Source organism: Strix uralensis, chromosome 1, assembly GCF_047716275.1.
Source record: "Strix uralensis isolate ZFMK-TIS-50842 chromosome 1, bStrUra1, whole genome shotgun sequence".
NCBI classification, from domain to species: domain Eukaryota; kingdom Metazoa; phylum Chordata; class Aves; order Strigiformes; family Strigidae; genus Strix; species Strix uralensis.
The window spans coordinates 13,929,902-13,956,798 of NC_133972.1; the positions used below are offsets into that span (position 1 = coordinate 13,929,902).

At 45.1% G+C, this 26,897-nt stretch overlaps 1 protein-coding gene across 1 annotated transcript in view; it reads left to right on the forward strand.

Moving 5' to 3' along the window:
• Positions 1-1,490: 1,490 nt before the first annotated feature.
• VOPP1 (VOPP1 WW domain binding protein) overlaps positions 1,491-26,897 on the forward strand; it is a 69,699-nt gene continuing 44,292 nt past the window's right edge. Inside the window, exon 1 of the mRNA XM_074891541.1 lies at positions 1,491-1,890. Within this exon, the coding sequence (XP_074747642.1) occupies positions 1,840-1,890 (51 nt within the window). The 5' untranslated portion in view covers positions 1,491-1,839. The remainder of the gene's footprint in view (positions 1,891-26,897) is intronic.

Here is a 26,897-nt window from a genome sequence, read left to right on the forward strand (position 1 = left end):
TAGGTAGCCCACAAAAGGACGGTGGGAGGGTACACCTCCTTCAGAAATGCTGCTGGGAAAGGTCTGTCATTCAGAGGGATGATCAGGAGAAGGTAAGAGTTCCCCCTCCCTCATCTATTTTGATATTCTCTTGAGGATTAAGTAGCTAGATCTCCTATAAAGCAAGGGTGAGAGACCTTGGTAAACTCTGGTCCCTCCTAAGCTTAAAGAACAGCTGTGCCTCCCTCCCACTGAACACAGTGTGGTGTCCAGCTGTGGTGAGAGTGAAAAGGGCTTGGAAAAGGAGGTTCAAAGCACCAGGAGAAGGTAGCAGTGAAGGAAACACCCAGGGCAGAACTACAGCAGCCACCTGTCACAGGGCTCACTGCTGGAGTTGGTGAGCACCTCCACTCTGGTCTAGGTCTAGTCCTGAGACCTTGATGAGAAGGTGACCCAGAGCTGTTACTAAGCACGCTGAGGAAATGAATGGCCAGGGCAGGAGCACAGCCTCTCCTCTGAGGTGCCAAAGGTGCAGCCGTTAGGCAGGGGGGCTAAGCCTGCTCATGCAGCTCCTGTTCCCACCCACAAGGCTGACAGCAGCAGCACTGTCATGGAATCACAGAACCACAGAATGGTTTGGGTTGGAAGGGACCCTCAAAGATCATCATATCCAACCCCCTGCCACGGGCAGGGACATCTTTCCCTAGACCAGGTTGCTCAAAGCCCCGTCCAACCTGGCCTTGAACATGCCAGGGAGGGGGCAGCCACAGCTTCTCTGGGTAACCTGTTCTAGTTATGTCATCACCCTCATAGTAAAAAAATTTCTTCCTGTGTCCAATCTAAATCTACCCTCTTTCGGTTTGAAACTCTTGCCCTCGTTCTGTCACGACAGGTAAAAAGTCTCTCTCCATCTTTTTCATAAGCCTCTAAGTACTGAAGGCTGCCACAAGGTCTCCCCGGAGCCCTGTCTTCTCCAGGCTGAACACCCCCAACCCTCTCAGCCTTTTTCCAGAGGTGTTCCAGCCCTCTGACCGTTTCGTGGCCTCCTCTGGACCTGCTCTAACGGGTCCCCTCCGGCGCTGGGGACCCCACGGCTGGACGCAGCACTCGGGTGGGGTCTCACGAGTGGGGCAGAAGGGGAGGATCACCTCCCCCCCCGCACTTGGCCTTCTTGAACTTCCCGAGGCTCACATGGGCCTGCTTCTCCTCCTCCTCCGGCCCTGAGACACCCCGACCGGCTGGTCACCTCCCTCGGGGAGCCCGCACAAGCCCCCCCCGGGGTAAGCCGCCGGCCTGTGGGCCAGGGCGGCTCAGCCGGCCGGCGGGAGGTCGGTCGGTCGGTCGCCGTCAGGGGCGGGGCGGGCGGGGCCCACACGACGCCCGTTGCCCGCCCCTCAGGGCTCGGGGGGGCGGTTAGCCCGCTCCCCACACCCCCTCCTCCGGGCCGGGCAGCGGCGCAGGGCGGTGCCGGGGCGGGCCGACTCCTCTCCCCGCCCTCAGCCGCGGCGGCGTCCGGCCTCTTTGTGCCGCCCGCCCGAGCTCCGCGCTGCCCTTCGCCTCGTCGCGGCGCTGCCCGCCGGGCTCCGGCCGCTGGCGCTGAGGGGATCGGCGGGTCAGCCTGCCCTCGCCCTGCTGCGGGGCTTCCCCGCCTCCGTCCCCGCCCCGTCCCTCTGCCCCGGCGCGGGCTGCTAGCCGTCCCTTCCCCCGGGCTGCCTGGCAGGCGCCCGCTCCGCTCACTGCCCCTCCGTGTCCGTCTGGTTCCCCCCCGCCGTGCCCCGGAGCTTCCCCCGCCGCCGGGGATGGCGCCGCTGACAGCGCCCGTGCGCGTCTGAGCCGGCGGGGCGAGGAGGAGGAGGAGAGATGAACCGCTTCCAGCCCGGGGTCGCGCTGCTGCTGTCGCTGCTGTGGGAGGTGAGGTGGGCCGGGGGCGAGGGGGGGCGCGCTGCTCCGCTCCGGCAGCCCCGGGGCGGTTGGTTCAGTCCGCGAGGGATCTGCCCTCGGTCGCGACCTGAAGCTGCGCGGCCGGCGGAGGGGAGGCTGACAACCCGTACCCAGCCGTGGGGGGAAGTTGGGGGTGCTACAGGATTTATTTTGGGGTTAATGGCGTTGCTGGAACGGCCTTGACCCCACAAGCCGCCGGGCAGGAGCGCGTGGGAGCGGCGGGGCCGGGCCAAACCCGGTTCGGCTGCCTTCGGGGGCTGCGGGGTGCAGTAGTCACGGCTGTTAGCAGCCACCCGGCTTGTCTGCTTTTTAACGTTTTATTGCGGGAGCAGGAAAAGATCGTCTGTGGTGTGCTGGAGCGGAGTAACACGGGACCTGTAGGCAGGGGCACCGGCTGCTGGAAGCTGTGCCGTCCCAAAACCCTGGCTGGCTCTCCAGGGGACGCGAAACCTGCGCCTTTCAGCAAGGGTTAAATGGAAGGTGCATCTTTTATTTAAATATCCTTTCGTGGACAAAATGTACGTTGCGAGGTAGAGGTGTGGCGGCATCAGCTCAGGAGGAGCCGTGGTGGCACTGAGCAGCGTGGTTAAACTTCTCGGAAAGCCTCGGTAGTGCAGCTTGAGTCGTTACAACAAACAAGCAAACAACGACAAAAATTAGTAGCCTGCCTTAATCAGAGGGGGGATTTGTGCCACGCAGTTTTGTCACCGGGCTGGGAAACCAGCTCCGTTCTGCGCAGGCAGATCCATAGATGATTTGTGGTGGGGAGCTGTCTCTTGGCCTTTGGTTTAACCTTGGGGTCAGGGGCAGGCGGGGGGGCATCGGCAGCCGCCCTGGGCCAGGTTTGTCGAGGGCACGCTGCCATGTGCACGTTTGCCAGCTCCGGGACACGTGCGGCGGCGTGCTGGGGTGATCTTGGGAACGCCCGTGGGCTTCTCTTGGACACATCTTTACGTTTATAAAGCCCAGAGGCAGTCTAGCTGAAGGTGTTGGAGGGGTGAGAGCTGTGCTGCCTCTGTGATGGAACAGTTTAGGCAGAAAATGAATTAATTTTTTAAAAAACAACATACCACCAAACCCATACATGGAAACCAGAGTGCTGGCTGTGTAATTATTGTTTTCGATAATGGATATAATTCATGAAAATGATGTTTACTACATGTTTATGCCACCTACGTAGATGAATGATTTCTGGTATGTTGCCCACTATGTTATCCAGCATCATCCCATTAAAACACTCAGATCAAAATCACCATTTAATGTAAATGAATGTAACTTCTTTTCAAGTTAATTGGGCTGCGTCTCATTACCCTGGCTGTAAACCTGGCCCAGAGCCTGGCCCGCGATTGCTCCTTGACTCAGTAGAAGCTCTTCAGAAAGCACAAGTGGCAAAATGTCGATTAAATGAAACAGGCACCGGCATTTCCCAGAGGGAATTTGTTCATCTGAGAGTGTGAAAGGTTTCGCCCCTCCACGATCTGTTTGATTAGATGTCTCTGCTCTCTTAACGTGTATTCTGCTGAAAAAGATCCTGCATGCCTGAAAAAAAGTAATTTGCATAAATCCTCTTTGCATGTAGCCAATGTTGCTGTTATTTAAGCTTTTATACTGGTTTTAATTGTGGTTGGGGTTTTTTTCCTTTTTCTTTTAATCTAGAATGTTTCTTTTGCCATCTGTTTTTTTGGATTTTTTTTTCTGTTTTGGAAGTGTTTAGCGTACCTTTTTAAATGAGATGCTATGTAAATAAGAAGTATTACATATTGGTTTAAGTTGTACGCTACAGGAAAAAAAGGCCCAGGAACAGAATGCAGGGGGTTTAAATAACTGAGTCGGAGACATCTGGTTGTTTAGAAGGTTTTTGCTATTTGAAACTTTTGCTGTCTTACGCACTAACTTCCATACGGGCTATTATCTGAAATAGCATTGTCACAATTATCTTAAATCTGTTTGCAGCTTCGACATGATCTTAATTAATATTTAACAGACCGTGAGCTGAGGAATATATTTTTCATTCATCATTTTGCAAAAGGCTTTCACTGTTATCCAAATAACGTGGGGGGGGGAGAAGCCATTTAGACCTTCAGAGCAATTTGCAGTAGTTTACTGATGTTTAAAGTTCTCCTTGGTTAAATTACCAAAGATGTTCATGTATTTTCTTTCTGTGTGCAATTAAAAACACTATTTCTGGTTATATTGATGAAAGGCATAAACTCCTTCACAAGAACACATACATCAAGTTCATGGTGGGTGTGAGTTTGGATGTGGGGAGTGGTTTTTTTGTGGCTTTCAGGTTGAAGCCTGGACAGTAACTGACTGTGCCATGCTCCGGCAGGGAAGTGATGGTTTGCTGTTCCTGATGTAAAGGCAGAAGATGCGAAAGAGGGACTGAGGGGCAGGGGAAGGCACTTGCGTGTGCTGACAGGTGATTTCACAAAGGTCACTGAAGGCATCGCTATCAAAGCAGGATTTACACGTAAGAAAATGCTGGCTCTTGATGCTAAGACACTGGTCCTTTCTCTAGAACAGCTTGAGATACGCTAATGATTACAGAAACGCCCAGAGCACTGTTGTGGTAGGTATCAGGGATTAATTCAGAGTTTCCTTGTTTGATGAGGGTTTTCTGCCATAACCATAAAGACTTGCCATGATGGAAGAAAAATCTCCAACCCCAGGACCCAGGAAACTCTGCTCTGAGAAGACCGTGTTGTTGGGGCAGAAAAGCCAAAGATGCCATGAGTTTTGCTCACAACTGAGTCACGACTAAACAGTTTAACGTGTAAGCTAAAATGAAGAACTTTTAAGGCGGATAACTTGACAGGTAATTTTGGTTCTTGCAGGAAGAAATGAACACTGCTGAATCTTCATCCATCTGTCTTTTTCAAATTAATTTGGCTACTTGGAGGTAGCAGTGTGTTATTAACCTCAGTTGCCTGAAACGCCCTTTTTCACCAGGAGCCTGGATGTCTGGTAGACCCTAGTACTGGGGTATGTGATTTCAACATTTGTGAATAGCCAGTGGTCTTGCTTGCTAGCACGGCTCATGGTTCCACCGACAGGACTGCGTTCTGTCTCAGTTTTGTATGAGTAGATGGCTCTTAGTTTTATGGAGGGATTTGAGAAGGTCCTTAAAGTGATGCCTGTTTCAAGATTTCAAGAAAATCAAGATTTTCTGCTTTTATTTCATCAGACATCACAAGGGCTTTGGCTTAAGTGTGACTTTAATGCATAGCAAGGTCTTTGGATGGCGGAAAAAAACAGAACTAAACAAGCAGCCCCCCTTCCCCCTTGATGATGAAGCGAGCTTATTTTCAGGCTGAATGAAGGCACCAGAGCATCTCTGTGTGGCTTCTCAGACTGAGTGCTTGCTTTCTGTCCTGCAAGCTGCAGAAGTGCTCAGTGGCTGAGGCTCAACTCAAGGAGGGGGAGGCTCAACTCAAGGAGGGGGAGGCTCAACTCAAGGAGGGGGAGGCTCACCTGAGCTGTTCAAGCCCAGTAGAGGACCCTCCCTGTGCTGCAGTGGTAATAAATAAGGAATTTTATTGTTATTGCTACTGAGTAGCTTGCTGCGTAGCCTTAACGTTCAAAACTGTCAAATAATTATAGGTGCCTAAACTTCTGGTTGGCCAATCTGGTGTGTCCAGAGGAACCTAGGAGCTAATGCAACTGCTTGAATATTTAAGTCAAGTTTTTTAGTGCTCTGTATTAAGATAAGCTGAGGCATGTGGTAGTCGCTGTAGGTAGTGAGAGATGTGGGTGAGAATCCTACCACAGAGGTTTCCACATGGCTGTACAAAATTTAGATCACCTCTTTTGGAAATACTAGCATTGATATTTTTACACACTCAGTTTCTCATTACTAAGAATTTTAATATGGATGCTGATAGAAATACTGCTGATTGGATGGTTGGAAACAAGTGGTCTGTATAGTCCTCTTCTTGTTAATTTGTCAGATGAAAGATATTACAAAAGAGTGAAGTGCCTCTTTTTAAAAGAATGAAAGAATGGACATGTCATGGACAGCAAAATGTGTTAACTTGAAATAGAATACAAACACTCCTGACAGTCTGTCGTACAAGATTTATTTAAATAAACGCAAAGTTGGTTAGTGCTTCTCAGTTGGGTAACTGGAGCTTTTTAGTAATATTTTTATAAATGGACTTCAACGGGACAGATTTTAGCAAATAAGACAAACCTAAAATCTCTGTCCTTCCTGAAGAGGTTGTTTGGTGTTTTTTTGTTGTTTTTCTTTTTTTAAATCCTTGTAGGAACAAGCACATTGAGATGGGCAAAACCACCAATCTTAAAGAAAACAAGCCACATTTTGATCATAGTAGCACAGGTAGAGTTCAAGAAGTTGTGAGGGTTATGGGGCGACACACCCCCTCACACCCCAGTTTCTGGTATTTTTTTCTGTCCATTAGCTGTCAGATTTTCCTTTATATACATATTATAGGAATGCATGTACCCTTGAATGTAAGAATGTGCATGCACATCAGGGTTGTTTCTATGATGCCCCTCTCTGTGGAAGCCCACTGATAGTGTCCTATTGATGTTTTCACTCTTGTGAGTGTTGCGTCAGTGGGTGGTGGGAGGAATAACCAAAGTGATGGGAAAAAGTCTATCCCAAAAATTCTGCAAAGGAGTTGTTAGTGTAGGTGTGTGCACTAATTCTCTCCTTGTTAATTTTAGTTGTGTAGGGGCTTAGCAGCTTAAATAATTTTTGGTGGTTTTTTTCTTACCCTCTTGTAGCCGGTTGGAAAGCGGCTATTGCATTGTGAAGGCAGGAAGGAGCTTACGTATAATTTATAGTTTGGGGATCCAACTGGTGCTGGCAAGTCTTCCCTACCTCTTGACAGCAGTGAGATGGGCTGTGATTTCCAGGCGGGAGGACTGAGCTTGCACACTTTTCTCACTTTGCTCCTGCTGAGGAGGAGTTGGATTCGTGTTTGCTGCGGGAAGGGAACGGTGGCCGAATGCCATTTGCATCCTCTAACGGGAGGTGCAAAGAGCTATGCGGTGGGTTTTTTTGGGCTTGGGGGTTTTTATTCATCAGAAAAGGCATCTATCAAACCTGTTTATATTTTTTTACAGCAGTCACCTTCCGTTATGCTTTCTTTATAAAAGGGAAGTCCTCTGACTCTTTTAGCTCGGTACTTCCCACTCAACTAATGCAGGTGTCTGGAAGGATGTGTTAAACTTGACCAAAGCAAGCCTTTAGACTTCAGCTGCTCTTTGAAAATGGATTTAGCTAAAATCAGTAAAAAAAGGCTCAATGGAAATTCTCTCTGGTTTAATGCAAATTTATTTTGGTTTACTCTAATAGGAACAGGCTTAGGAAAACTGTAATGAGTGTGCCCACATACAGGTTTGCTCTGCTCATCTGTGTAGGCTGAGTTTACAGGCAGGAACGGATTAATGCTTGAGCTTGTGCTACAGAATTTGAAATAAAAATTTCTTATTTCTTGCTGAAATGCCGATGTACTTAAAATTTGTTGTGATACAAAGTAAAATCCATATAAACAAAAAAAAAAGTTACAGAAAGCTAGCATTTTTTAAATTTTTGAGCCTAAGTTTTGAAGATGCTTTGTATCCTCAGCAATGCAGCTGTTTCCACAGTTTCTGTGTTTTGCAGAAGGCTTTGTTGAAATCCTGTTCAGGTTTATTATGGCAAATGCAAACTCTTCTGACTAGCAAGAGGCAAAGCCTTTCTAAAACAATCTCTTTTTTTCTTTGCTTGAACAGTGCCTTTTGGACAACGAATCTTAGGTCTGTCTGAGGTCTGGGGACACAGCCTGGGATCTTGGGCATTAAATAGCACTTCTGAGACAAGGGAAAGATAAGGTCTTACAGAGTGGATATTATCACTTTCCTGACATCAGTAAGGTAATATGTGAGATGGAATACCGTGCCTGGTATTTCAGGGGGACATGAGAGGGGAGTCTGGGTGTGTTGAATGCTGTCTTCTTTTTTTCTTTTTCCTTTTTTTTTCTTTTTGAGAAAAGTATATCTTGACAGGTTTCTCACATATTAAGTGGAAAAGTTTTCACTGCTGAGTTAAAAATGTCTTTATTCTCAAGTGTGTCTTCAGCTTTGCACTAAATAGGTGTTAACTAAACCCGTGTTTTAAATAACTCAGCTAAAAATCTCTTCCTCTTTCTCAATGACTCAGCTTTCAGTCTGGTAGATTTTTTGGAAGGAAAGGAATTAGCAAGAAGTGGTTTCTAATCTGTGTCTCATCTAATGCAGAGGTGGGTTGTTGCTGGCAAGGGTGATCTGTAACCCCTTGTTCTGCCAGCTTCCACAGGTCTAGTGACCATGTAGCCACAGAAGGATTGGATCAACCCACTGATGCTATGGATGACTAAGCCACCAAAAAGAGGATGGGGGAAAAAAGTGAGAGGGAGTAGTTTCCCATCGGTTCAGTAGAGGTTTATGCAGTGGTAGCATCATGAAACTTGCTGCAAGGGAAGAAGGGGAACGTATGGCCTGGAGCAGGACTGCCCGTTTTGGTAGCATACTTCTTGTTTCAATACATTAGGTGTCACCTAATGGGAATCATAGAATTACTTAGGTTGGAAAAGATCTTTAAGATCATTGAGTCCAACCATAAATGTAACACTGCCAAATCCACCACTAAACTCAGTAGAACAAATGAGATAATACCTCATTTGTACTGGAGTAAAAGGCAATCGTGCAGACCTTTTCCATGCACTGCTATAAGGGAAAACTAGCAGAGTCTGGTTTTTGTTTTTCCCTGAAAGATACTCTTAGATAAGACTTAACTTTTTCAGACTGCATCCTGTCATTTTCCCACATTGCTTGCCAAGTGTCTGTCAGAGCAGAAGTGCTCAACCTGGAGCTAATGACCTCCTCAGCCTTTCCTGTCTGTGGGGTGGGAGGGGATCATGTCTGGAGACTCTACCTCTTGGGAAGGTCCACCATCAGCTGCAGCCTGGGAGGGACCATTGTCCTCCAGTCCAGCCAGTGGGTAACTGAGAACACAAGAGTCCTCCAGCACACCCTTCACTCAGTCTCTGGTTTGGAGGTCTGAATGAAAAAAAACATGGCCTTTTCATTGGAAGTGACTGTGAAGTGATCTGGGCCTTAGGTTCAAAGTTCAGTGACAGTGGAAAATGCCCATTTTTGTAGGGTGCTGAAGCAGGGTGATGGGAGCATCCCCTGACTCCAGCCCTGGCTGCCTTCAAGCCCTCTGTAAGCAGCTTGTCCTTTCCAGCTGGAGTAGGAATGATGGTGTGCCAGTTAACTTGGTCTCCTGCCTCTGACATTGATGGGCATCATGCAACTAAATAGCTGGCGTTAGTTTTGAGGGTGGATCCTTCCTTCTCAGGTCCTGTGCTGGTAGAGTTAGAGGTGAGGATCATGGATCCCAAGTATGCAGTTCATACCTATACAAATCTGTCTTTCCAATACACTAAGTTAAGGCAAGAGCATTTAATGTATTTTTATGCCTTTCTTACGTGCGTTCCAGTCTGTTTGGATCCTCCCTCAGAGGAGGAACTGGAGAACCCTGAAATGACATTAATGTGCAGGAACATGAGCATGTGGAGGGGTGGCAGGGGTCTCATTGACGGCAGGCCAAAGACCATGGGCAGCATGTGTTTCAAGAGCCTTACACTTGATGCTAGAGGAGTATTTTATTGCCCGTGTTCATCTTCTTTTTGGGGCTCAATGGCACTGACACCCAAGGGAGGGTGATGCTTTTGTAGACTTACTGTGCTTAGCTAGGTCTTGCCAGCACTGTGGGTGCAGTGAGAGGCTTGTGCTGCCGTGGGGTTAAGAGCTGGTAGTGTGTTTGTGTTCTAGAAGGTTTAGCCTTCAAGAAATTAGGAGCTCCGTCAGGGAATGTATAATAGCAAAACAAACAAACAAAAAGCCAATGGTTGTAGCAGCAAAGACAGGCTTGTTTTAAGTTGCTGCAAACTTGGGTTTTTTTGCTAGCACGGTTGTGTCTTTCTGTATGCGTGATGGACATAGGTAGGCCAACGAAATTCTCTTGTGTGTCTTGGCCTGAGTCTGTATTTTTCTGTTTCTGGACAGGAGATGCTCCTTACCTAACCAGAGAAGTTTAATTGTTTATACTATACTGGTTTTAGTACAGGCCATTTAGTTTCAACACAACAGATTGATATTAAAGTGCTTGTGCTGCACAGTGACTCCTATTTAGGCATGACAGTATGGTGACAGCGTAAGGGTCTCTACCTGGGGAATTGTCCAGGTGTAACTCAGTGTTTCATTTCTCCCAATTTTATTAAATCTCTTCACTGAAGTGGATAGAAAACCTGTTAACAGCAAATTCATTTCTGCTTTCCCCATGATATCTCTGTAAATGCAAAGTCGGTGCAGATACTTCTCGCCGTGGCAGGTGACTGTAAGCGTGCTTCAGCTCTTGATGCAAGAACCAGGCAAGGATGAGTCAAGAAAGTGTTTTCTTTAATTTTTGCTCCTAAGGGGAAAAATGTATTGCTCATTGCTACAGATAATTATCTCAATACTGGTGTAAGTGAGATCCAGGAATTCACTGCTGGCAAGTCACAGTGCAAGTTCCCAGCTCGGGGCCATCCAGAGGGACCTGGACAGGCTGGAGAGGTGGGCCTGTGCAAACCTCATGGAGTTCAACAAGGCCAAGTGCAAGGTCCTGCACATGGGTCAGGGCAATCCCAAGCACAAATACAGGCTGGGCGATGAGTGGGTTGAGAGCAGCCCTGTGGAGAAGGACGTGGGGGTATTGGTTGATGAGAAGCTCAACATGCTCCAGCAATGTGCGCTTGCAGCCCAGAAAGCCAACCGTGTCCTGGGCTGCATCAAGAGAAGTGTGACCAGCAGGCCGAGGGAGGGGATTCTCCCCCTCTACTCCGCTCTTGAGATCCCCCTGCAGTGCTGTGTCCAGCTCTGGCGCCCCCAACATCAGAAGGACACAGACCTGCTCGAGTGGGTCCAGAGGAGGCCGTAGAGATGATCGCGGGGCTGGAGCACCTCCCCTGTGAGGACAGGCTGGGAGAGTTGGGGGTGTTCAGCCTGGAGAAGAGAAGGCTCTGGGGACACCTTATGGCGGCCTTGCAGTACTTAAAGGGGGCTACAGGAAAGATGGGGAGGGACTCTTTGTCAGGGGGTGTAGGGATAGGATGAGGGGTAATGGTTTTAAACTGAAAGAGGGTGGATTTAGATGAGATGTAAGGAAGAAATTCTTCACCATAAGGGTGGTGAGACACTGGCACAGGTTTCCCAGAGCAGCTGTGGCTGCCCCCTCCCTGGCAGTGTTCAAGGCCAGGTTGGACGGGGCTTTGGGCAACCTGGGCTAGTGGAAGGTGTCCCTGCCCGTGGCAGGGGGGCTGGAACTGGATGATCTTTAAGGTCCCTTCCAACCCAAACCATTCTATGATTCCCCACCACATTTGGAGCCGTGTGCTTAACCTGGTACAGGAAGGGTAATGGGTTTAAAAGTCCACCTTCATTTGTTCAAATGGTATTAAGTTTGGCAGGGTTTCAGTCCAAAACAGAGGAGGAAACCTTTCTGTCTGAATATGCTGCTTTCAGTTAGTCAGCCAGTTGTCTAGCCAAAATAAAAAAGGGGGACAGGAGATGTGTATAAGTTTTAAATCTATTTTTACATGGTTTGCTTTTTAAGGCTGACATGAGCTGCTTCTGTCTTGAGTGCTGTCTTGTCTATCCCAAACAAATATCCCTAATGAGAATCATGATTTTCAATAGTTTGAGCAGCAATAGTGCTGAGGACGCCTGCCGGTCCCGAGCTATCAGCAGTGCTCTCACAATGGGCACTAAAGCGTGCAGTGGACTTTTGCATGTGGGACCCCGATTCTGCTCTGATCTGCTTTTCAACTAAGGCAGCTCGCACCTCCTAGCTGTCATACAGAAGTAATAATAGCATAAGGGATTGGGCTTAACCTCCAGAACTGGGTCGTCCCGTAGTTCGAGACGGTGTAAGATAACATTAAGCTGCTTCACTATTTTTTTCTGTAGCTGAAACAATAGCAGTCTCTGTTCCCAAACTCATGCACGTGTGTCCCTGCATAAAGCATATTGTGCCACACTAAGGCTGGGGGGTTGCCTGCATATTGATTGGGATGACCTGTATTTCTAGGGAAACTAGGGAGCAGAGGAGCAGTAAGTGCCAAATAATGGCCAAATACTACTAGTCACGTAACCTTGAGAAAAAGCTAAGGCAGATGCCTTTGGATTTGAGTGTCAGTTGGAAGAGGTTAATTGGAATCGAAGTTGTTAGTCTGTTCTGTTTTCTGTTCCTTTGGTATTTACAGAACTAGGTCTTTGGTTTTTAGCAGTGTTAATGCCTTGTTGTTGAGGGGCTTCGCAGTTTGGGGTTTTCCCATAATGCCAGCAGTGTGCAGCTAGCTGAGTTTAATGCTGAACTCACAGCGTGGTAATGGAAAAGTGTCCCAGGATTTGCAGGTGATCTGTGGATCTTGGAGCTTGTATTTTCTGACATCCAGGACTTAAATTGTGCTTCTCACTTACTGCAGGTAATGTTCTTGATGCTGACTACTTAAAGCCCTGGGTGAACATCAGTAAACTAGGTCTCACTACACCCTGTATGTGGCAATCCTCTGTGTAGATGTCTGCAGTCTTCCTAGAAGGCATTGGACGAGATCCTGAAAACACTGTAGGAGATGCCTTGGGGTATGCACAAAACCTTACCGCAGGTGAAATTTCCTGGAGCGGCTGCCCCATGCTGCCAGCTCCCTGTGCGTGTGCCTGTCACGAGGTGCCCTGCAGGAACCCATTTCGCTTGCAGCTTCACCTGCCTTTCCCTGTGCACGGAAACCACGGACATGGCTGTGGCACAAAGCCAGGGGCATTTGGATTAAGCTTGTTTTAATTCTGTCGTAATCTTGACCTCCTATTTTTATTAAAGCCCTAATCCTGGGCCCCAAAGCCCATTAAAAGTCAATGGAGACATTCCACTTGCTTCTAGTGAGCGCTGGATCAGGCTGCCTGGAGGGTGCTGGGCGCCTTTGACTTAGGCATCTCAACCAGCTTGAGGTGTAAGTGATCTCCACCCCATGCATCTTCTGTAGCAGCGTGGGCAGGGATGCTCCTGACTTCCCTGGGCCAAAGGCACATGTTTATACATCACTGCTTCTGAAAAGCTTGGTCACCTCGTGTCAGCTCTTGCCATGGCTTGTCCATGCACGCACCTGCAGTAGCCAACACGTCTGCCCACGGTGCTCCCCGTGCGGTGCTCCTTGGGGAAGGAGCTACTTCAGCCGGCCACGGTCACCCTCTGTGTTGCATAAGGAGAAGAGCATTGTAGTGATTATATAAAAGAGATTACGTAACTGGGTAATTTGGTAATCGCCTCTCCGGTGAACGCTAAGAATAGCTTGTGAATATGCATTTATTTCCATGATAGCCATCCACAGTGATTAAGCGCTGGAAAGTGCGGGTACCGGGCCATGGCGCGGGGTGAAATACTTGGTGCCTGCTGTGTGTGTGTGTGTTTGCACTGCGACTCGCCAGCTCTGTCACCCCTGTGCCGCTCTGGTGAGACACGTCAGCTCCTGTTCCCCTTGCCCGGTAGCGTGGTGTGACCCACTATGCGGCTACGGTGAAGGTATAAAACTGCTCTGACTGTAAGTTGTCTTGGCTCTTGATGAACCTGCGCTAGCTGTTAGTGGCATCCTTATGACAGCATGTAATGTGTAGGCAGAGCAGATGATGGAGGAGGGAACACATGTTGCTTCTCCATGAATTTGGGCCGTTCTTGCTTTCTCTTGCTTCCCAGAGTATCTCTTTTTTCATGCTGAAGTTGCCAGTATCCCCCATGAGGTGTCTGGGCGGTGCTGGACAATTTCCAGGGCTGGACAATTTCCAGGATCCTGGTGAGGAGCAAGGAAAGCTGGGCTGCTTTGAGATGACTGAGAAGACCACGTGTGCTTAAACTGAGCTCCTATTTGTGTCTCTGCTCATGGGTTTATCCTTCATTTGCAGAGGTGACTCTCAAAAAAATCAGATACAGCCAAAGCTGGCAAGAGCTCCAGTAGTGCTAACTGAAGTCTTCAGGGAGAAACTGGGGAGGAGATGGGTGCTGTTCCTTGCAATCTCTTAGCCCCGAGAAGGTTGTGCAAGGGTGAGCTAAGGATAGCTCCGGAGAACGCAGGAAGGGGGTAAGAGCCTGCAGCGGGGAGAGGAAGCGAGCAAAAGCAGCTCTCTAAGCGCCAGTGATTCATCTGGGAACATCAATCGTGGCTCTAAAAATGTTCCTGCAGTTCTCAGCTCAACTGTTGGAGTCTGGGTGGCGACTTGGTTGTGGGTTGGGTTTTCTTTTTGGTTTTTTTTTTTTTTTTTTTTTTCCCCTGGCTTCCCCTATTCTTGCTTTTGTGGGTTTTTAATTTCCCCTCCCATACACTGTCCTGAAGGTATAATTGCCAACTTTTCTTGTTGCTCCAGCCACATCATCTTCTCTGCCTTGAATTGCTTTTTTGGCCCCTCATCTCTTGCTGCCTGAAGTTCAAGCTGTTTAACCTTATCTTCAAGCTGCCACATAATCCTCTCTCCACCTACAGCTCTGACCTGGTTTTCTCCTCCTCCTGGCCTTGCTCCGAACTGTTGTTCCACCCTTCTTGGCTTAGGATGGCTTTCTTATCTCTTTTGTGTGTTACTGTTTTCATGATTTGCAGTAGTTTCCACTTCCTTGCCTGCTGAGTTCCTGTTCTGTTTTTAAAATGCTTTAACTTTTTCTGTACTTTCCTCTTCTCTTTCTTTTCTAGTCTTTCTTCAGTCCCATCTATGATTCAGCCCTGGAACATCCGCTTCCCATGTGGACTTTGCCTCTCCCGTCATTTCTTTACTTTCCCCTGTTTGCAGAGGGAAAGGCCATATCATTTGCGCTTAAAAGTGCCCTGTAAATCCATTTCTCATGTGTTGTAATTAGGTGTTGGGCACAGATTAAAAAAAAAATTACAAATCCTTTTTACCTGAAAGAAATACAGATTTCCATCCTGTCCCTTTTGTCTGAATATCTGTTTCATTGCATGCTTTTTCTCCTTTTTGTATGTTAGGCTAGAGGTTTGTTTGAGGGTTTGGCTTGCTGCTTCTCCCTAGAATTCCTTTTGCACTCTGGGTGACCCCTCGTCACAGGGGGCTGCCCTGTGTGTAGACCCTTTCTCCTTCGTATTTATGTCCTCTCTTTTTAATAGAGTATCAACCCCGGAATATGCTGCTGTTGCTGTCAGGGCAAAGGAGTATTAGGAGAATGTTTTAATAAACATATGGTTGTTGCATAATGTAGATGAAAAGTAGGCAGAGGAGACTGCATGTGCAGCTGGTAGGCTTTCTGTGACCTGTAGAGAACATGGGCAGGCACAGGCCATGGGTAATATGAAATTATTATGACACCATATAAATTCTCAGGTGTTTAATGGACTTAATTTTTCAGTCTCAAACTACACATCTGGAAAAAGATGTGAGTTAAGTTGAGAGTTTTTGTGCAAGAGCATGAAAGGATGCATGAGAGCTGTTGTGGGAGCTTCTGTAACTGAAAACTGTTTAATTTGCAACTGTGCAGATACATTAAGAATAATCCTAATGGGACTGATAGGCCGAGTGTGAAGTAGTGAAAACAGGAGGAATACCAAATTCCTGTGCTATATTAACTTGTTAAAACCAGTGAAATTGAAATGGTAACTCATTTACATCAGTATTAGTAAGAAGTATGTCCGTAAACTCCTGCCTACGATCAACGAAAAAAATGATTTCTTAGTTTCAGATGGATAAGAGGGCTCAAGGTATATAAAAATGGCATAAAGACGTATGAGGGCGATTTTTGGATCTGGAGCAGAGGCACTGTACAACATTTTGCTTTATTTTTGTCTACCTTACCAATGTCACACGTAGCACATATAATCTGATTAATTTTAGTAGGCGTGTATATTATTCTGTGTTCTGGGACCTCCAGATGCAGGCTTTGACAATGCAGGTTGCTAGTCCGTGGCAGAGACTCTGGGGTTCAGCTGGAACGTACCAGTTGTATTGGATTTGGTGGCAGCACTCTCACTGGTGGGGAGGAGGATAATGGGTTACATGTTTTTGAGTTTTAACTCAGATCCTAATTGGTCATCTGCTCCCTTCCAAGAAGATAGACTGTAAAGATATTAAATTTCTTATGAAGTTTCAAGTTCAGTTAAATAGATTTCCAAAAGCAAGTCTGATGGAGAAAAAAAATGAGCAGTGTCTGCAAATATCCCGCTGTCTGGAAGTGCCTGATGGAGCCAAATTAATAACTTAAGAGGTTCCTTTTGAAATGTTCCTGCAGCAAGCTTTTAAAAAAGATCTAGAGAGACTTGGAAACAGGAACCCTTTGTAAAAAGTCTTTCCTTCAAGCGAGAACATTTAAACACGATGTAAAGCAAGGTTATGAAGGGACAATTAATAGCGGGTTTCCTGATACTGCCTAGAGAAAGCTCGGCAGCCTTATTCACAGCGGTAGGGATGGCACTTGTAATTTTATTGTCAGCATTTGCAAGTGTTTCTCTAGCACTGCTAATGACTCCCTGGACATCTCCTCGAAGGTGACTGCCTCGCTCATAAGGACTGTAAACACGTGGGCCTGACTGTGAAGCCATCCACGTGAACAAATGACTCTTCCAAGGTGTTTGATCTTCCTGTCTATGCAGGCCTGCCAGATTTGTCTGGACTTGGCCCTCCTTCAGCCTGGTAGGTGTTTTTGCAGCCAGTCGATGGCAGGGATGTGCCACCTTTGTGCCTGGGAGTTGTACGTGTGTCAGCTTAGCACAGAAGTGCCTGCAGAGCCCGCATGACGGTTACAGCTGGTGGGGCTGGCATCCTGCCGCTGTGCCATGTATAGCTGCTGCCTGCAAGGGCTACCTGGACCTGCGGGGACAAAGGTGGTGCTCCTGCCCAGATGCCTGTCCCTAGAACATGCACCGAAGGCAGCACAACTAAATCATGCACCTGACTTTACTACCTGGCTCTTCAACTGAAAAAAAAAAAATCACTGTTCCTTTCTCTTTCAGTGCTGTATGTTGTTCTGGAGGAGCAAGTCTTTCTTAATGATGTCCTAGACTTTGGTGTCTGCTGTATTCATGGTAACGGCTTCTCCAAATATTCATCTTCCAAATTAGATTAAACCTATTTGTATATTTATGGTATTTCTTCATGCTTTATTCAAACACAAGTAATCAAATAACAAATCAGGCTGTTATGCTTCAGAAGTCTCTGACAGTTAGCACTTAGATTTTTATGGGAAACCAGAATTTTGCAATTATTTGTAATGACAAAAAGTGTGCTTGTCTGGCACCTCTCGTGGAAGGATTTCACAGTACTTAAGAAACATTAAATATGCCGTAGCATGTTCCAGTCACATCCAGGCCAGCTGCAAAGCCATTGTACAGATGGGTGAGTGGGCAGAAAGTAGTGGAAGTGTCACGCACAGTGTTCATGGCAGAATTAGAAGCTTAATATTTCTGACTCCTAAATTCCCGCTCCAGTGCAGTATAAGGAAACTGCTTTGACTTCATTGTAAACGCTTGCTTTGGCTTTGGTAAGTGCATGCTTTGCAACAAGCACTTCCTTTTCATAGACTTCTAAACATGGGCATTTTTGAATGTCCCATGCTAGACATCTTGTAGATGGGATTAATCCATCCAGGCACATGAGTGGTCTGGATGAAAATTTCTTGGATTGGGACTCCTCTCCTTGTGGAATTATCAAATTGTCACCATAGTATTTGTTCAGTGCGTCCTGTTAGTACTGAATCTGAGATCAGTAGATACATCTAGACTCTTATCCTATAGGCATCGTTATCCTAGTCTTTTGATTTATGCATTTGGACATTTATCACTGATCTAGACTTGTGTTGGGATTGTATACTTGACTTAATGACTTTCTGTTGATCTAAGTCCCCTCAGACTGTCAGCAATGCCAATATTTACTTGGGTAGAATATGAACTAACAAAAGTCTTCACCTGCATCCCACCTCTTTGGATAGCTGACTAAATCTGTTTAACTTATTGTTGTCTTTTTAGTGCTGTGTTCACACACACTGAAATATCTCAGGAACTACCGCCTGTGCTTTAGGTTTTTTGGTTTTTTGGTTTTTTTGTTTGTTTGTTTGTTTGTTTGGTTTTTTTTGCTTTTGATTAATCATTCATTGAAATATGCAGTCCTAGGACAGTCTAAAGTTTTGTGAAATTGGGTCAATGCCACTGAGTCGTTTTGGTCAAAACAGAAATAACAGCACATGGAAACAGTTTCAGCACTTTCAAAGACTGGTTTTGTTTAAATATGTCTGAAAGCTAAGCAATTGAAAGTATAGGTTTACAATAAGTGGCCAGAGGAGAGTGGAACTTTTTTCTGAAAAGTTTGGCATTCACCCAGGGTGTGGGAGGCCAGTTTTATCTCCTTTATGTCCTCAGGATGATTTGAGCGTGTATCACTCTTCTCCTGGAAGAGTTCCTAGCCTGCAGGAGATAGGGTATACCGGAATTGATTTACGTCAATTGTTGCCATTATCCCTCTTCTCCACTGTGTAAAATACAAAGGAAGTATGCACTAAGCTAGGTGGAAAGCTACACCATAGCTCAGTGGTTTAGGTGCTCTTTGAAGAAGGAGACGTATTTGCAGTGCTTGTTCCAATTATACCCCTTCAGAGACAGAAGAACACAGAAATTAAAGACAAAAAAGGTGATACGTTAGGTCTTTTGGTTGCTATTAAATAGCATGGCCTTAACTTGGGAAGTGCTTATGTTGGGGATTTGGGGAATCTGCTTGGGTCTGTTGGAGAAGGAGGCAATTCTGTCCTTGCTGGTTTTTACGTCATGTCCCAAATACTTTGCTACTGTCTCCTGGTAGAGATAGGATGCTGGTGTAGATGGGCATTTGCTCCTATATTTGTGCATTTCATGCAAGTAGAAACACTGCCAGCACAAAAATTTTAAATGTCTCCTCCGATCACCTGCAGCTTGATGTTTGTTCAGTTCCAGGAGAATGAGAGAGATTTGAATCCTTCTGGGTGGGAGACTTGAACACAGATTTGCCACGTCCCAGCAGAGCACGTTAACTGGTTTGGGTGGATCTTAACTGCAAGGTGACAATTGCTACTGCCTCCTTTCCCTTACCTCTCTATTCTGCAGATGTGTCCTTTGGGACACTTAACAGATGCCAAGAAAACAAAGATATTTTTTGTTTTAGGAATGCAGGAAGCAATTAGTTTCAGAACCCCAAAAAATAGTTATGTGCCCAGCTCCCTAATATGAGTGGGTTTCTCAGAAGATTTCTATTAAAGTTTCAGATGAAGCTGGCACCATCTGGAATTTACCTGCCACTACATAATTAATTCATATGCTGATATGAAATATTTATATTTAATAAATAGCTCATAAAAATCTGTCTCCCTTCCTCCTTCTGTGTTGAGAGTTTCTTGTAGCAGTGTTATGAATGTTGTTGAACATCCAGGCAAAGAGTGTGGCAATACTGGAGAGATTTATTTCAAATAATCACTGTTCCTCTGCGGTAACTAGGGTGATGGGAAAGATGGTACAGTGAAGGCTGTGGAGAAGGCAATGCCTCACGTGCCTTTCCCAACCTTACAGAGTGCTGTAAAACAGATCTGTATAACATTTGGGCTTAGGGCGTTGGTAGTGCCTCTTCTAAGCACCAGATTTTTGCAGGACTGTGGTGTTGCTGACATTGCTGTGCCAGTTCACAGTGCCTTCCTTCAGCTCCTGCCTGTCTGATAGGGACGGAGGTAGGGAATTCATGCTAAGGCTGGTTGTGGGGCTGCCCTTTTCCTTTAATGAAAATCTTAAAGTAATCTTAGATACTTTTTAAAGATTTTGTTTATATAAACTGATGAAATGTCCCTGGAACTGGATGTTTAATACATAAAGTGGTGAGTTTATACATTCCTGTGTAAGTTTCTTCTACATCTGCAGCTCTAATTGGTTTTATTTGGGCTTTTTTTTCCTACTATTTTGAAATAATCCAATGATTTACACTTTTTCTGGGCTAGTCCAGTTTTCTAATCTTACGTTTCTGATGACAGGGCTAGTAAATCAGGATTGATTTAGCACTGGCAAGTCTATTATCAAGAGAGACCATTCAAGGGCTCTATGTAATGAAATGGAAAGAAAAGAAATAAACAGTTTTCAAATAGAAGTATGCACATCAGCAACAGCAATCCTGAAGTTCCTTGCACCAGCATGTAGAATCGGCACTCCAGGTTTCTTGTTATACACTGTGGATTTAGCCTTGGAGGAAACCCTGAATCTTCAGCCTGTGATCACAATTTTATGCGCATAAATAGTGCTAGATTGTACAATGTCCCCAAAGACTCCTCTGTTCTTCTGTCAGGCAGATGCAGCGCAGGCAGTGTTGAAGCAAGCTGCCTACATGTATGCCTTGCAAATACGCCTCAAACCTGACCTGGAGGGAATACATCTGTGGGTGGATACACAGCCCAAGCTTCCCACCTCCTCAGTGCTCTGTCCCTCAGCTGAGGCTGTCAGCAAAGTTGATAATGAATCCTGGTGGTGGGGATGACTTATTTTTTTTTGTCGGGTGCAGAGAGCCCAGTATGGTGATATGACAGTTAAAAAAACCCATGTTATTTCTTTAGAGCTCAGCTCATGTTAGAAATGATCAGTTACCCCATTAATTTCTTCATATATTTGAAGATACTTTTCCAACCACTGTTTTTGTGTGATGTACCATACTTTATAGGGAGCGATATAAAAGTACGGCCCCGTGTCTAAGGGCAGTGTCACTTAGGCAAGTGGGGTTCTGCTGTTGGCTCTGCTGCCAGACCTGGGTGGGTTTCTTTGTGATCTTTGTCCCATATTCTTCTTTCAGTGCTTAAGAAATGATCAACAGTGGAATAGGCTGCCCAGGGAGGTGGTGGAGTCACCGTCCCTGGATGTGTTTAAGAGTCGTTTGGATGTGGCATTGGGGCATATGGTGTAGGGGAGAACTTTGTAGAGTAGGGCTGATGGTTGGACTCGATGGTTCCAAGGGTCTTTTCCAACCTGAATGATTCTGTGATTCTGTAACTTCTATTCATATGCAGTCTTGGAAGCTGTGGATTAAAAGCCTTAGGAAAGACAGAGATAAGTTTGACTGACCTGGATTAATTAAAAGCTGTTTTAAATAAAATTGAGCGGATTCTCTCATTAACAGAGGTGAGGAGAGGTATTTCTGATAGCCTTTTACTGACTACTAAGGAGGAGGACCAAGGACCACAGAATTATCTCTTGTCATGTTGTTGGTTCTCACATCAAGCAACACTCACTGTGACTATGGGCTGGGGGTCCTCTCAGTAGCTCCTCTCTCTGTCATTGTTTACATTTTTTTGCTAATGAATTTGATTTGCCTTTGATGAAACTCTTTCTAAAAAAGTAAAAAAATCTGGATATCAGTTTCATTCCCTCTGTTGAGAAAGATTAATTGCTGGGGTTCTCTTTTTCCCTTTGTTTCATGGCCTCGGTCACATCAAATGTTCTCTTGGCCTGAAAAGCCTTAGGCAGTGCTTGACTTGTGATACAGTTTGGGTTGTAGCTTAAGGAGCCACAGGCATTGCTGTTGAGTAGTCTTAAACTCTTCTCCATTGTTTGTCAGAGCAGGGCTATCCTGTTTCTGTTGCATCTTGATTCTGGAACTTGGATACATCATTTTGCAAGAAAAAAATAGACTCTTCCTATTTACATCCATGCAGCTTTCATTTGGGATTTGTCTTCAAATGAATTCTAACTCCAAGCAAAGTTCAGTCATAATGTTATCTCAAAATTATGGATTCCTCATGGTTTTCCAGATGCTTGTCCAAGTTTATCAGAAAATGTTTTAAATGAGAAAGGTCTTCCAGAGATTTTGATTCGTCTTGAAACCTAAAATACTTTTTGTGGCTTTATCATGATACTTTAACAAAAGGCACCCTCAATAAGGTACCACACAGACCCATCCATACGTTATGTGGCTGTCTGGGAGGTGTCGGTCAAAATCGGGTGCCTTTCTAAATCCTCATCTAGCCAGTTCTCAGGCCGTGAAGTTCAATGGGACTTTTGCATGGGTGAGAGGAGATGCTCCCCCTACTCGGAGAGCTGTTGTGTTAAACTGAATGTAACATCATCTTTGTGGTTGTTTATGGATTTTGAAATCTGCATAATCAAGGGGTTTGTATTCTTTGACTACAGCTATAGAGGGAGAGTCTGAATATTTAATGGAATATTGAATACAGCATAACTTTTCCATGTATGAACTTGCAGAAGGTGTTTTGATGAATTGGTCGGTTTGTTTCTCAACCTCTCTGTAGGGTCAGAGATCATGTGTCTGAAATATTTTATACATGTTGTGTGGGTTTTAGGGAATTAATACTTTATGCTTGCCCCTGAGATATGTGGTAGTGGTTAAAACTCAAAATTAAGTGGTGATTATACAGTGATTATACTGGATGATGAATATTTCATTTATTTGGTTTGAAACAGGAAATAAAACATAATGCTGCCATGCTGGTTATATTTCAAAAGACTTTGTCAAGACAAGCAATTCCAAATCTGTTCAGTGTCCTAAATTTATTCTGCTGGAAGAATGCAAATACTTCTTTGAGGACTTTTTTAAAGGGATTTTGTTGTCTTGCTTTATAAGGATGCTTCTGGCACCTTTATACAGGTGTTTTGCCTTGTCACCTTCAGATACAGACCAAAGCTGTACTCTGTTCACACCGTTTATTAATTGAGCTCTTGCTAATTTCACATTAATAAATATATGTGACTGCAAGACTGAAAGAAGTAAGCTGGGTGAGACAAGTCTTTATCTGTACTCAGTCTTGGTTGGTAGCAGATGCTGTGCCATGGTAGGCCATGAGCCTGCCTGCTGTCTGAGGTCTGTCCCTTCATACTTCTCCAACATATGGACCACTTGGATCAGAGATATTAGAGTGTAGCTCCCTTTTTATTTAATTACTGTTTTGGATCCATCTTCCATGGATTTGTCTAGTCTTTTTGAATCTGTCTGCTTCTGCAATCTCTTGCAGCAACAGGTTTCAGATTTTGTCTATCTGCTGTGTAAAGAAGTCCTACTAATTTCCTGCTATGACAAGGGTCATTCACTGAAACTAATGTTAGAGGGCTTGGCAAATGACAGTTCTGTATTCAGCCTCATACAGCTGTGCATTCAACCTTGCTCTTGCCCATTGCTCAGGCATCTGTTTTCCAAGTTGAAGGCTCCCAAACCTTTTAGACCCTTCTTGAAAGGTAGCTGCTCCATCTCATTATTCATTGTGGTTGCCCTTCTCTGTACTTCTGACTCCTAGCTACAAGCATTTCTTGGAAAGCAGGAATAGGACTTGGGAGGTGCACTTTAAATTCCTAGGGGAGAAATTGGTCACTAGTGTCTGCTGAAAATTTGAGATTTTTCCTCCTATATGGAAAAAGAGCACAAACTGATCTTTAAAATAAAGCTAATTTTAATTTCTAAGCTTTCTAAGGATCTAAGGAGAATAAAATAACTCATTGGTTTGAGTTGGATTCCAGTAGTGTTACTGACTTCTAGTTGTAACTTGCTCTGCATGGGATTATTGGTTGATGTTGTGGTTTAACCCCAGCTGGCAACTAAGCACCACCCAGCCACTCGCTCACTCCCCTGCAGTGGGATGAGGGAGAGAATTGCAAGAGTAAAAGTGAGAAAACTTGTGGGCTGAGATAAAGACAGTTTAACAGGTAAAGCAAAAGCCACAGACTCAAGCAAAACAAAACAAGGAATTCATTCACCACTTCCCGTGGGCAGGCAGGTGTTCAGCCATCTCCAGGACAGCCGGGCTCCATCACACGTAACGGTTACTTGGGAAGACAAAACACCATCACTCCAAACGTCCCCCCCCATTTCTTCTTCCTCCAGCTTGTATTGCTGAGCATGACATATGGTGTGGGATATCCCTTGGGTCAGCTGGGGTCAGCTGTCCCGGGTGTGTCCCCTCCCAACTCTTTGTGTGTTCGCAGCCTGCTTGCTGGTGGGGTGGAGTGAGAAGCAGAGAAGGCCTCGACTCTGTGTAAGCACTGCTCAGCAATAATTAAAACATCTCTGTATTATCAACACTGTTTCCAGCACAAACCCAGAACATAGCCCCATACTAGCTACTATGAAGAAAATTAACGCTACCCCCGTCAAAACCAGAACAGTGGAGTAAAGGACTTTTCAACACAGAGATCTAAAGACCATGAAACCTACTTTGAAAAATATGTATTGATTCTGCCTCATGAAGCTTCATTGCTTTTGTTACACTGAGAAAGAGAGAAGCTAGTCTAGAATAGTTTTCAAAACTCGGTGCTCAGAGGTTTGCTTGAGTGTGCCTGTAGGAAGAGATGGACAGATTTTAGCCTGAAGGACTGTGGATAAGTGCAGCTGTCAGAAGACGATTGGGATACACTTACTGCTTCTGCAGCAAACTCTCATCTCCCTTCTGTGGTGAGAGCATCAGAAGGAAGGCTGCTTATCATCACCACTGACTTGTAAGAGCTGTACTGCAAAAATGGAAGCTTCATCGTGATTTCTAGCTCACACTGTTATTTAGGAGTAAGTTTTGTTTTATAAAGCTGTCCCACATTTATAGCTGTACTGCCACGGTGTCTTCCAGTGGTATACCAAGCAACTTGGCACAAACACCACAGGAGATGTTAGCCTCTCAAGGGAGAAGGCTTTGCAGCGCAGCTCTTCGTTTGGTTGGGTGTGCTGGTTTTTTAACGTACATATCATTGTGCGCTACTTTTTTGAAAAGGCAAAGTCAGGGAGATGCATTGTGCGTTTGGGAAAAAAAGTGGTGTTGGTGTTTGTGAAGGTTTCTGTCTGTCTTTCAGTAAGACTTGAGAGATCGTAAGTTTAGACTTGGGTTACTATCAGGGAGGAAACTTGTCTCACCCTGCTTTCTCTAAGATGAGCTAAGATTATCTGCTAGAGCCTTGTGCCAAGTTGGGTGCAGACACTGATCCAGAGTCAGCTGGGCAAGATCACCCGGCTGGGTCACCTGCCAGTGAGCTGCGGGGTTTTTCAGATAAGAGGCTCAGGCTATGGAAAGTTTCTTAAGCTCAGTTTTGTGTTGTATGAAACTTTGTTGTCGAGAGTGGTTTGTTTGTGGTGGTTTTTTTAGGGTTTTTTGAGGGGGGGTGTTGGCCTTTTTTTCTTTGCTTTTTTGTAGCCTGTGTTGTTGAGGGAATGCACTTTGCTGCTTGGTGCCTGTTGGATTTGCTGAGGCACTGATGCCTTTATGGTATATCGCAAGCATCTGTTAGTGCTGTAGTTGAACTGAGAGATGGCAAAGGCACCCATGCCAAGACGTAGTCTGCGGGATGAAGTGGGACCTCCAAGCTGTTGGGGTCTCTTAACTGGGCTCTGCCTTTGAAACTGCAGGCAAATTTGTCCACTTGTGGATGTATAATGGGAGAGTCAGATGAATGGAAAATCCTCAGAACACATTCTGCTGCCCATTTTGCCTTCCTTATCTAACTTTGTCACCACAGTAGTACTGCTGTGGTCACAGTGGCAAGATGCAGGTGGAACTGAAAACCATCTGCAGACTGCTAGCATTCACATCCACGTCACTTTTACCCATTTCAGTATTGCTATAAATAAAGAAAATTGATCATTTTGAGCCTTAATTTGGCTATCTGGACACAAACTGCTGGAGAAAGAACTGGATTATATGCTTTGATCTGTGTTACATCAAACAGATTACATAGTTGGGTTGTTAACAACTAATGCTTGTATGGGTGTATCTTACGTTAAATATTGTAAATCAAGGTTCAGCTGCTAGGCATCTTCATGGTGGGTGGGTGGGTTTTTTTAGATGAACTCCAGGTGAGCCTGTAGTAACTGTAAGTTTGTTCATCAATATAGAGATTTTTTTCATAAATCATATGCCCATGATTTTAATGTTCCTTGTAGAAAAACAGAAGTTGGGTGCCATTTCCTCAGAGACATGCTGCTTCTCCTATCTGCCCATTCTTTTAAATTCAAATACATGCAGTCTGTTTCACATAGGTCTTTGTAGACTTTAGTTTACCTACATTTTGCTGATGCGTGGCTACGCGTGTTTTTTTGAGAAGGGCTGTTTTAAGCACATCTGATACTCAAGGCAGAGATCTAAGTGTATTTGTGTCAGGTAAATGAAGAGTGGTTTATTACCATCCTTTAGCCCCTAGCTAGTTGAATGAATGACAAGTGAAATTCATAGAAATCTTGGTTTGATCCCAGCTCTAAGTTCTTCTGAGACTTTGGGCCATGGATACGCTTACTCTTTTTCCTTTGTGATGAACTGGAAATACTACTATAGCACCAATTTTCTACTTAGTTCCTAGGTCTCTTCAGAATTGTTCTACAAATTCATGAATATCACTTGATAGTGCTTAAAAAAAGAAAAAAGAGGAAATTATTAATTTGCAACCTAATGCCAAATAAAGTCCTGTCTGTTTACTTGGGGTCAGAAAATCAGGTAGCAAACTTGTCAATGCAAATGGAATTGGGAGGAAAAAAAAAATTAAAAAATCACTTTTTCTGTAAGAACGCCAATAGTAGTGATGTGTTGAGAACTAGATCCCAAATAAAAATATTTGTAGGCTTGTGAGGCTAATGTGCTCACTGTGGGTGCTTGGTATTTGTCGACGCTACACTCCAGTGAAGACTTGCAGAAACACAGGGACATGAACAGTAGTGTTTAGTTTGGATGTAGTATCAGAAAAGAAACTGGTGTGAGATTCCTTGATGTTCCTGATGCTGCAGATGTTCTTGCTTTGCTGCTGCTTGAATGAAAATATAAGTAGGGTAGTCAGAATAAGACTTTTTGTGTCCCTGTCCTATTGTCCTGGTCCTAGTGCTTTCTTCCTAAATCCACCCTAATCTTCAAATAAATCTGTGAAGTTCTTGATAAGCCTCCTTCATGCTGCCTTTCCCCCTAACCGTTAGGGAAGGCTTGCAATAAACAC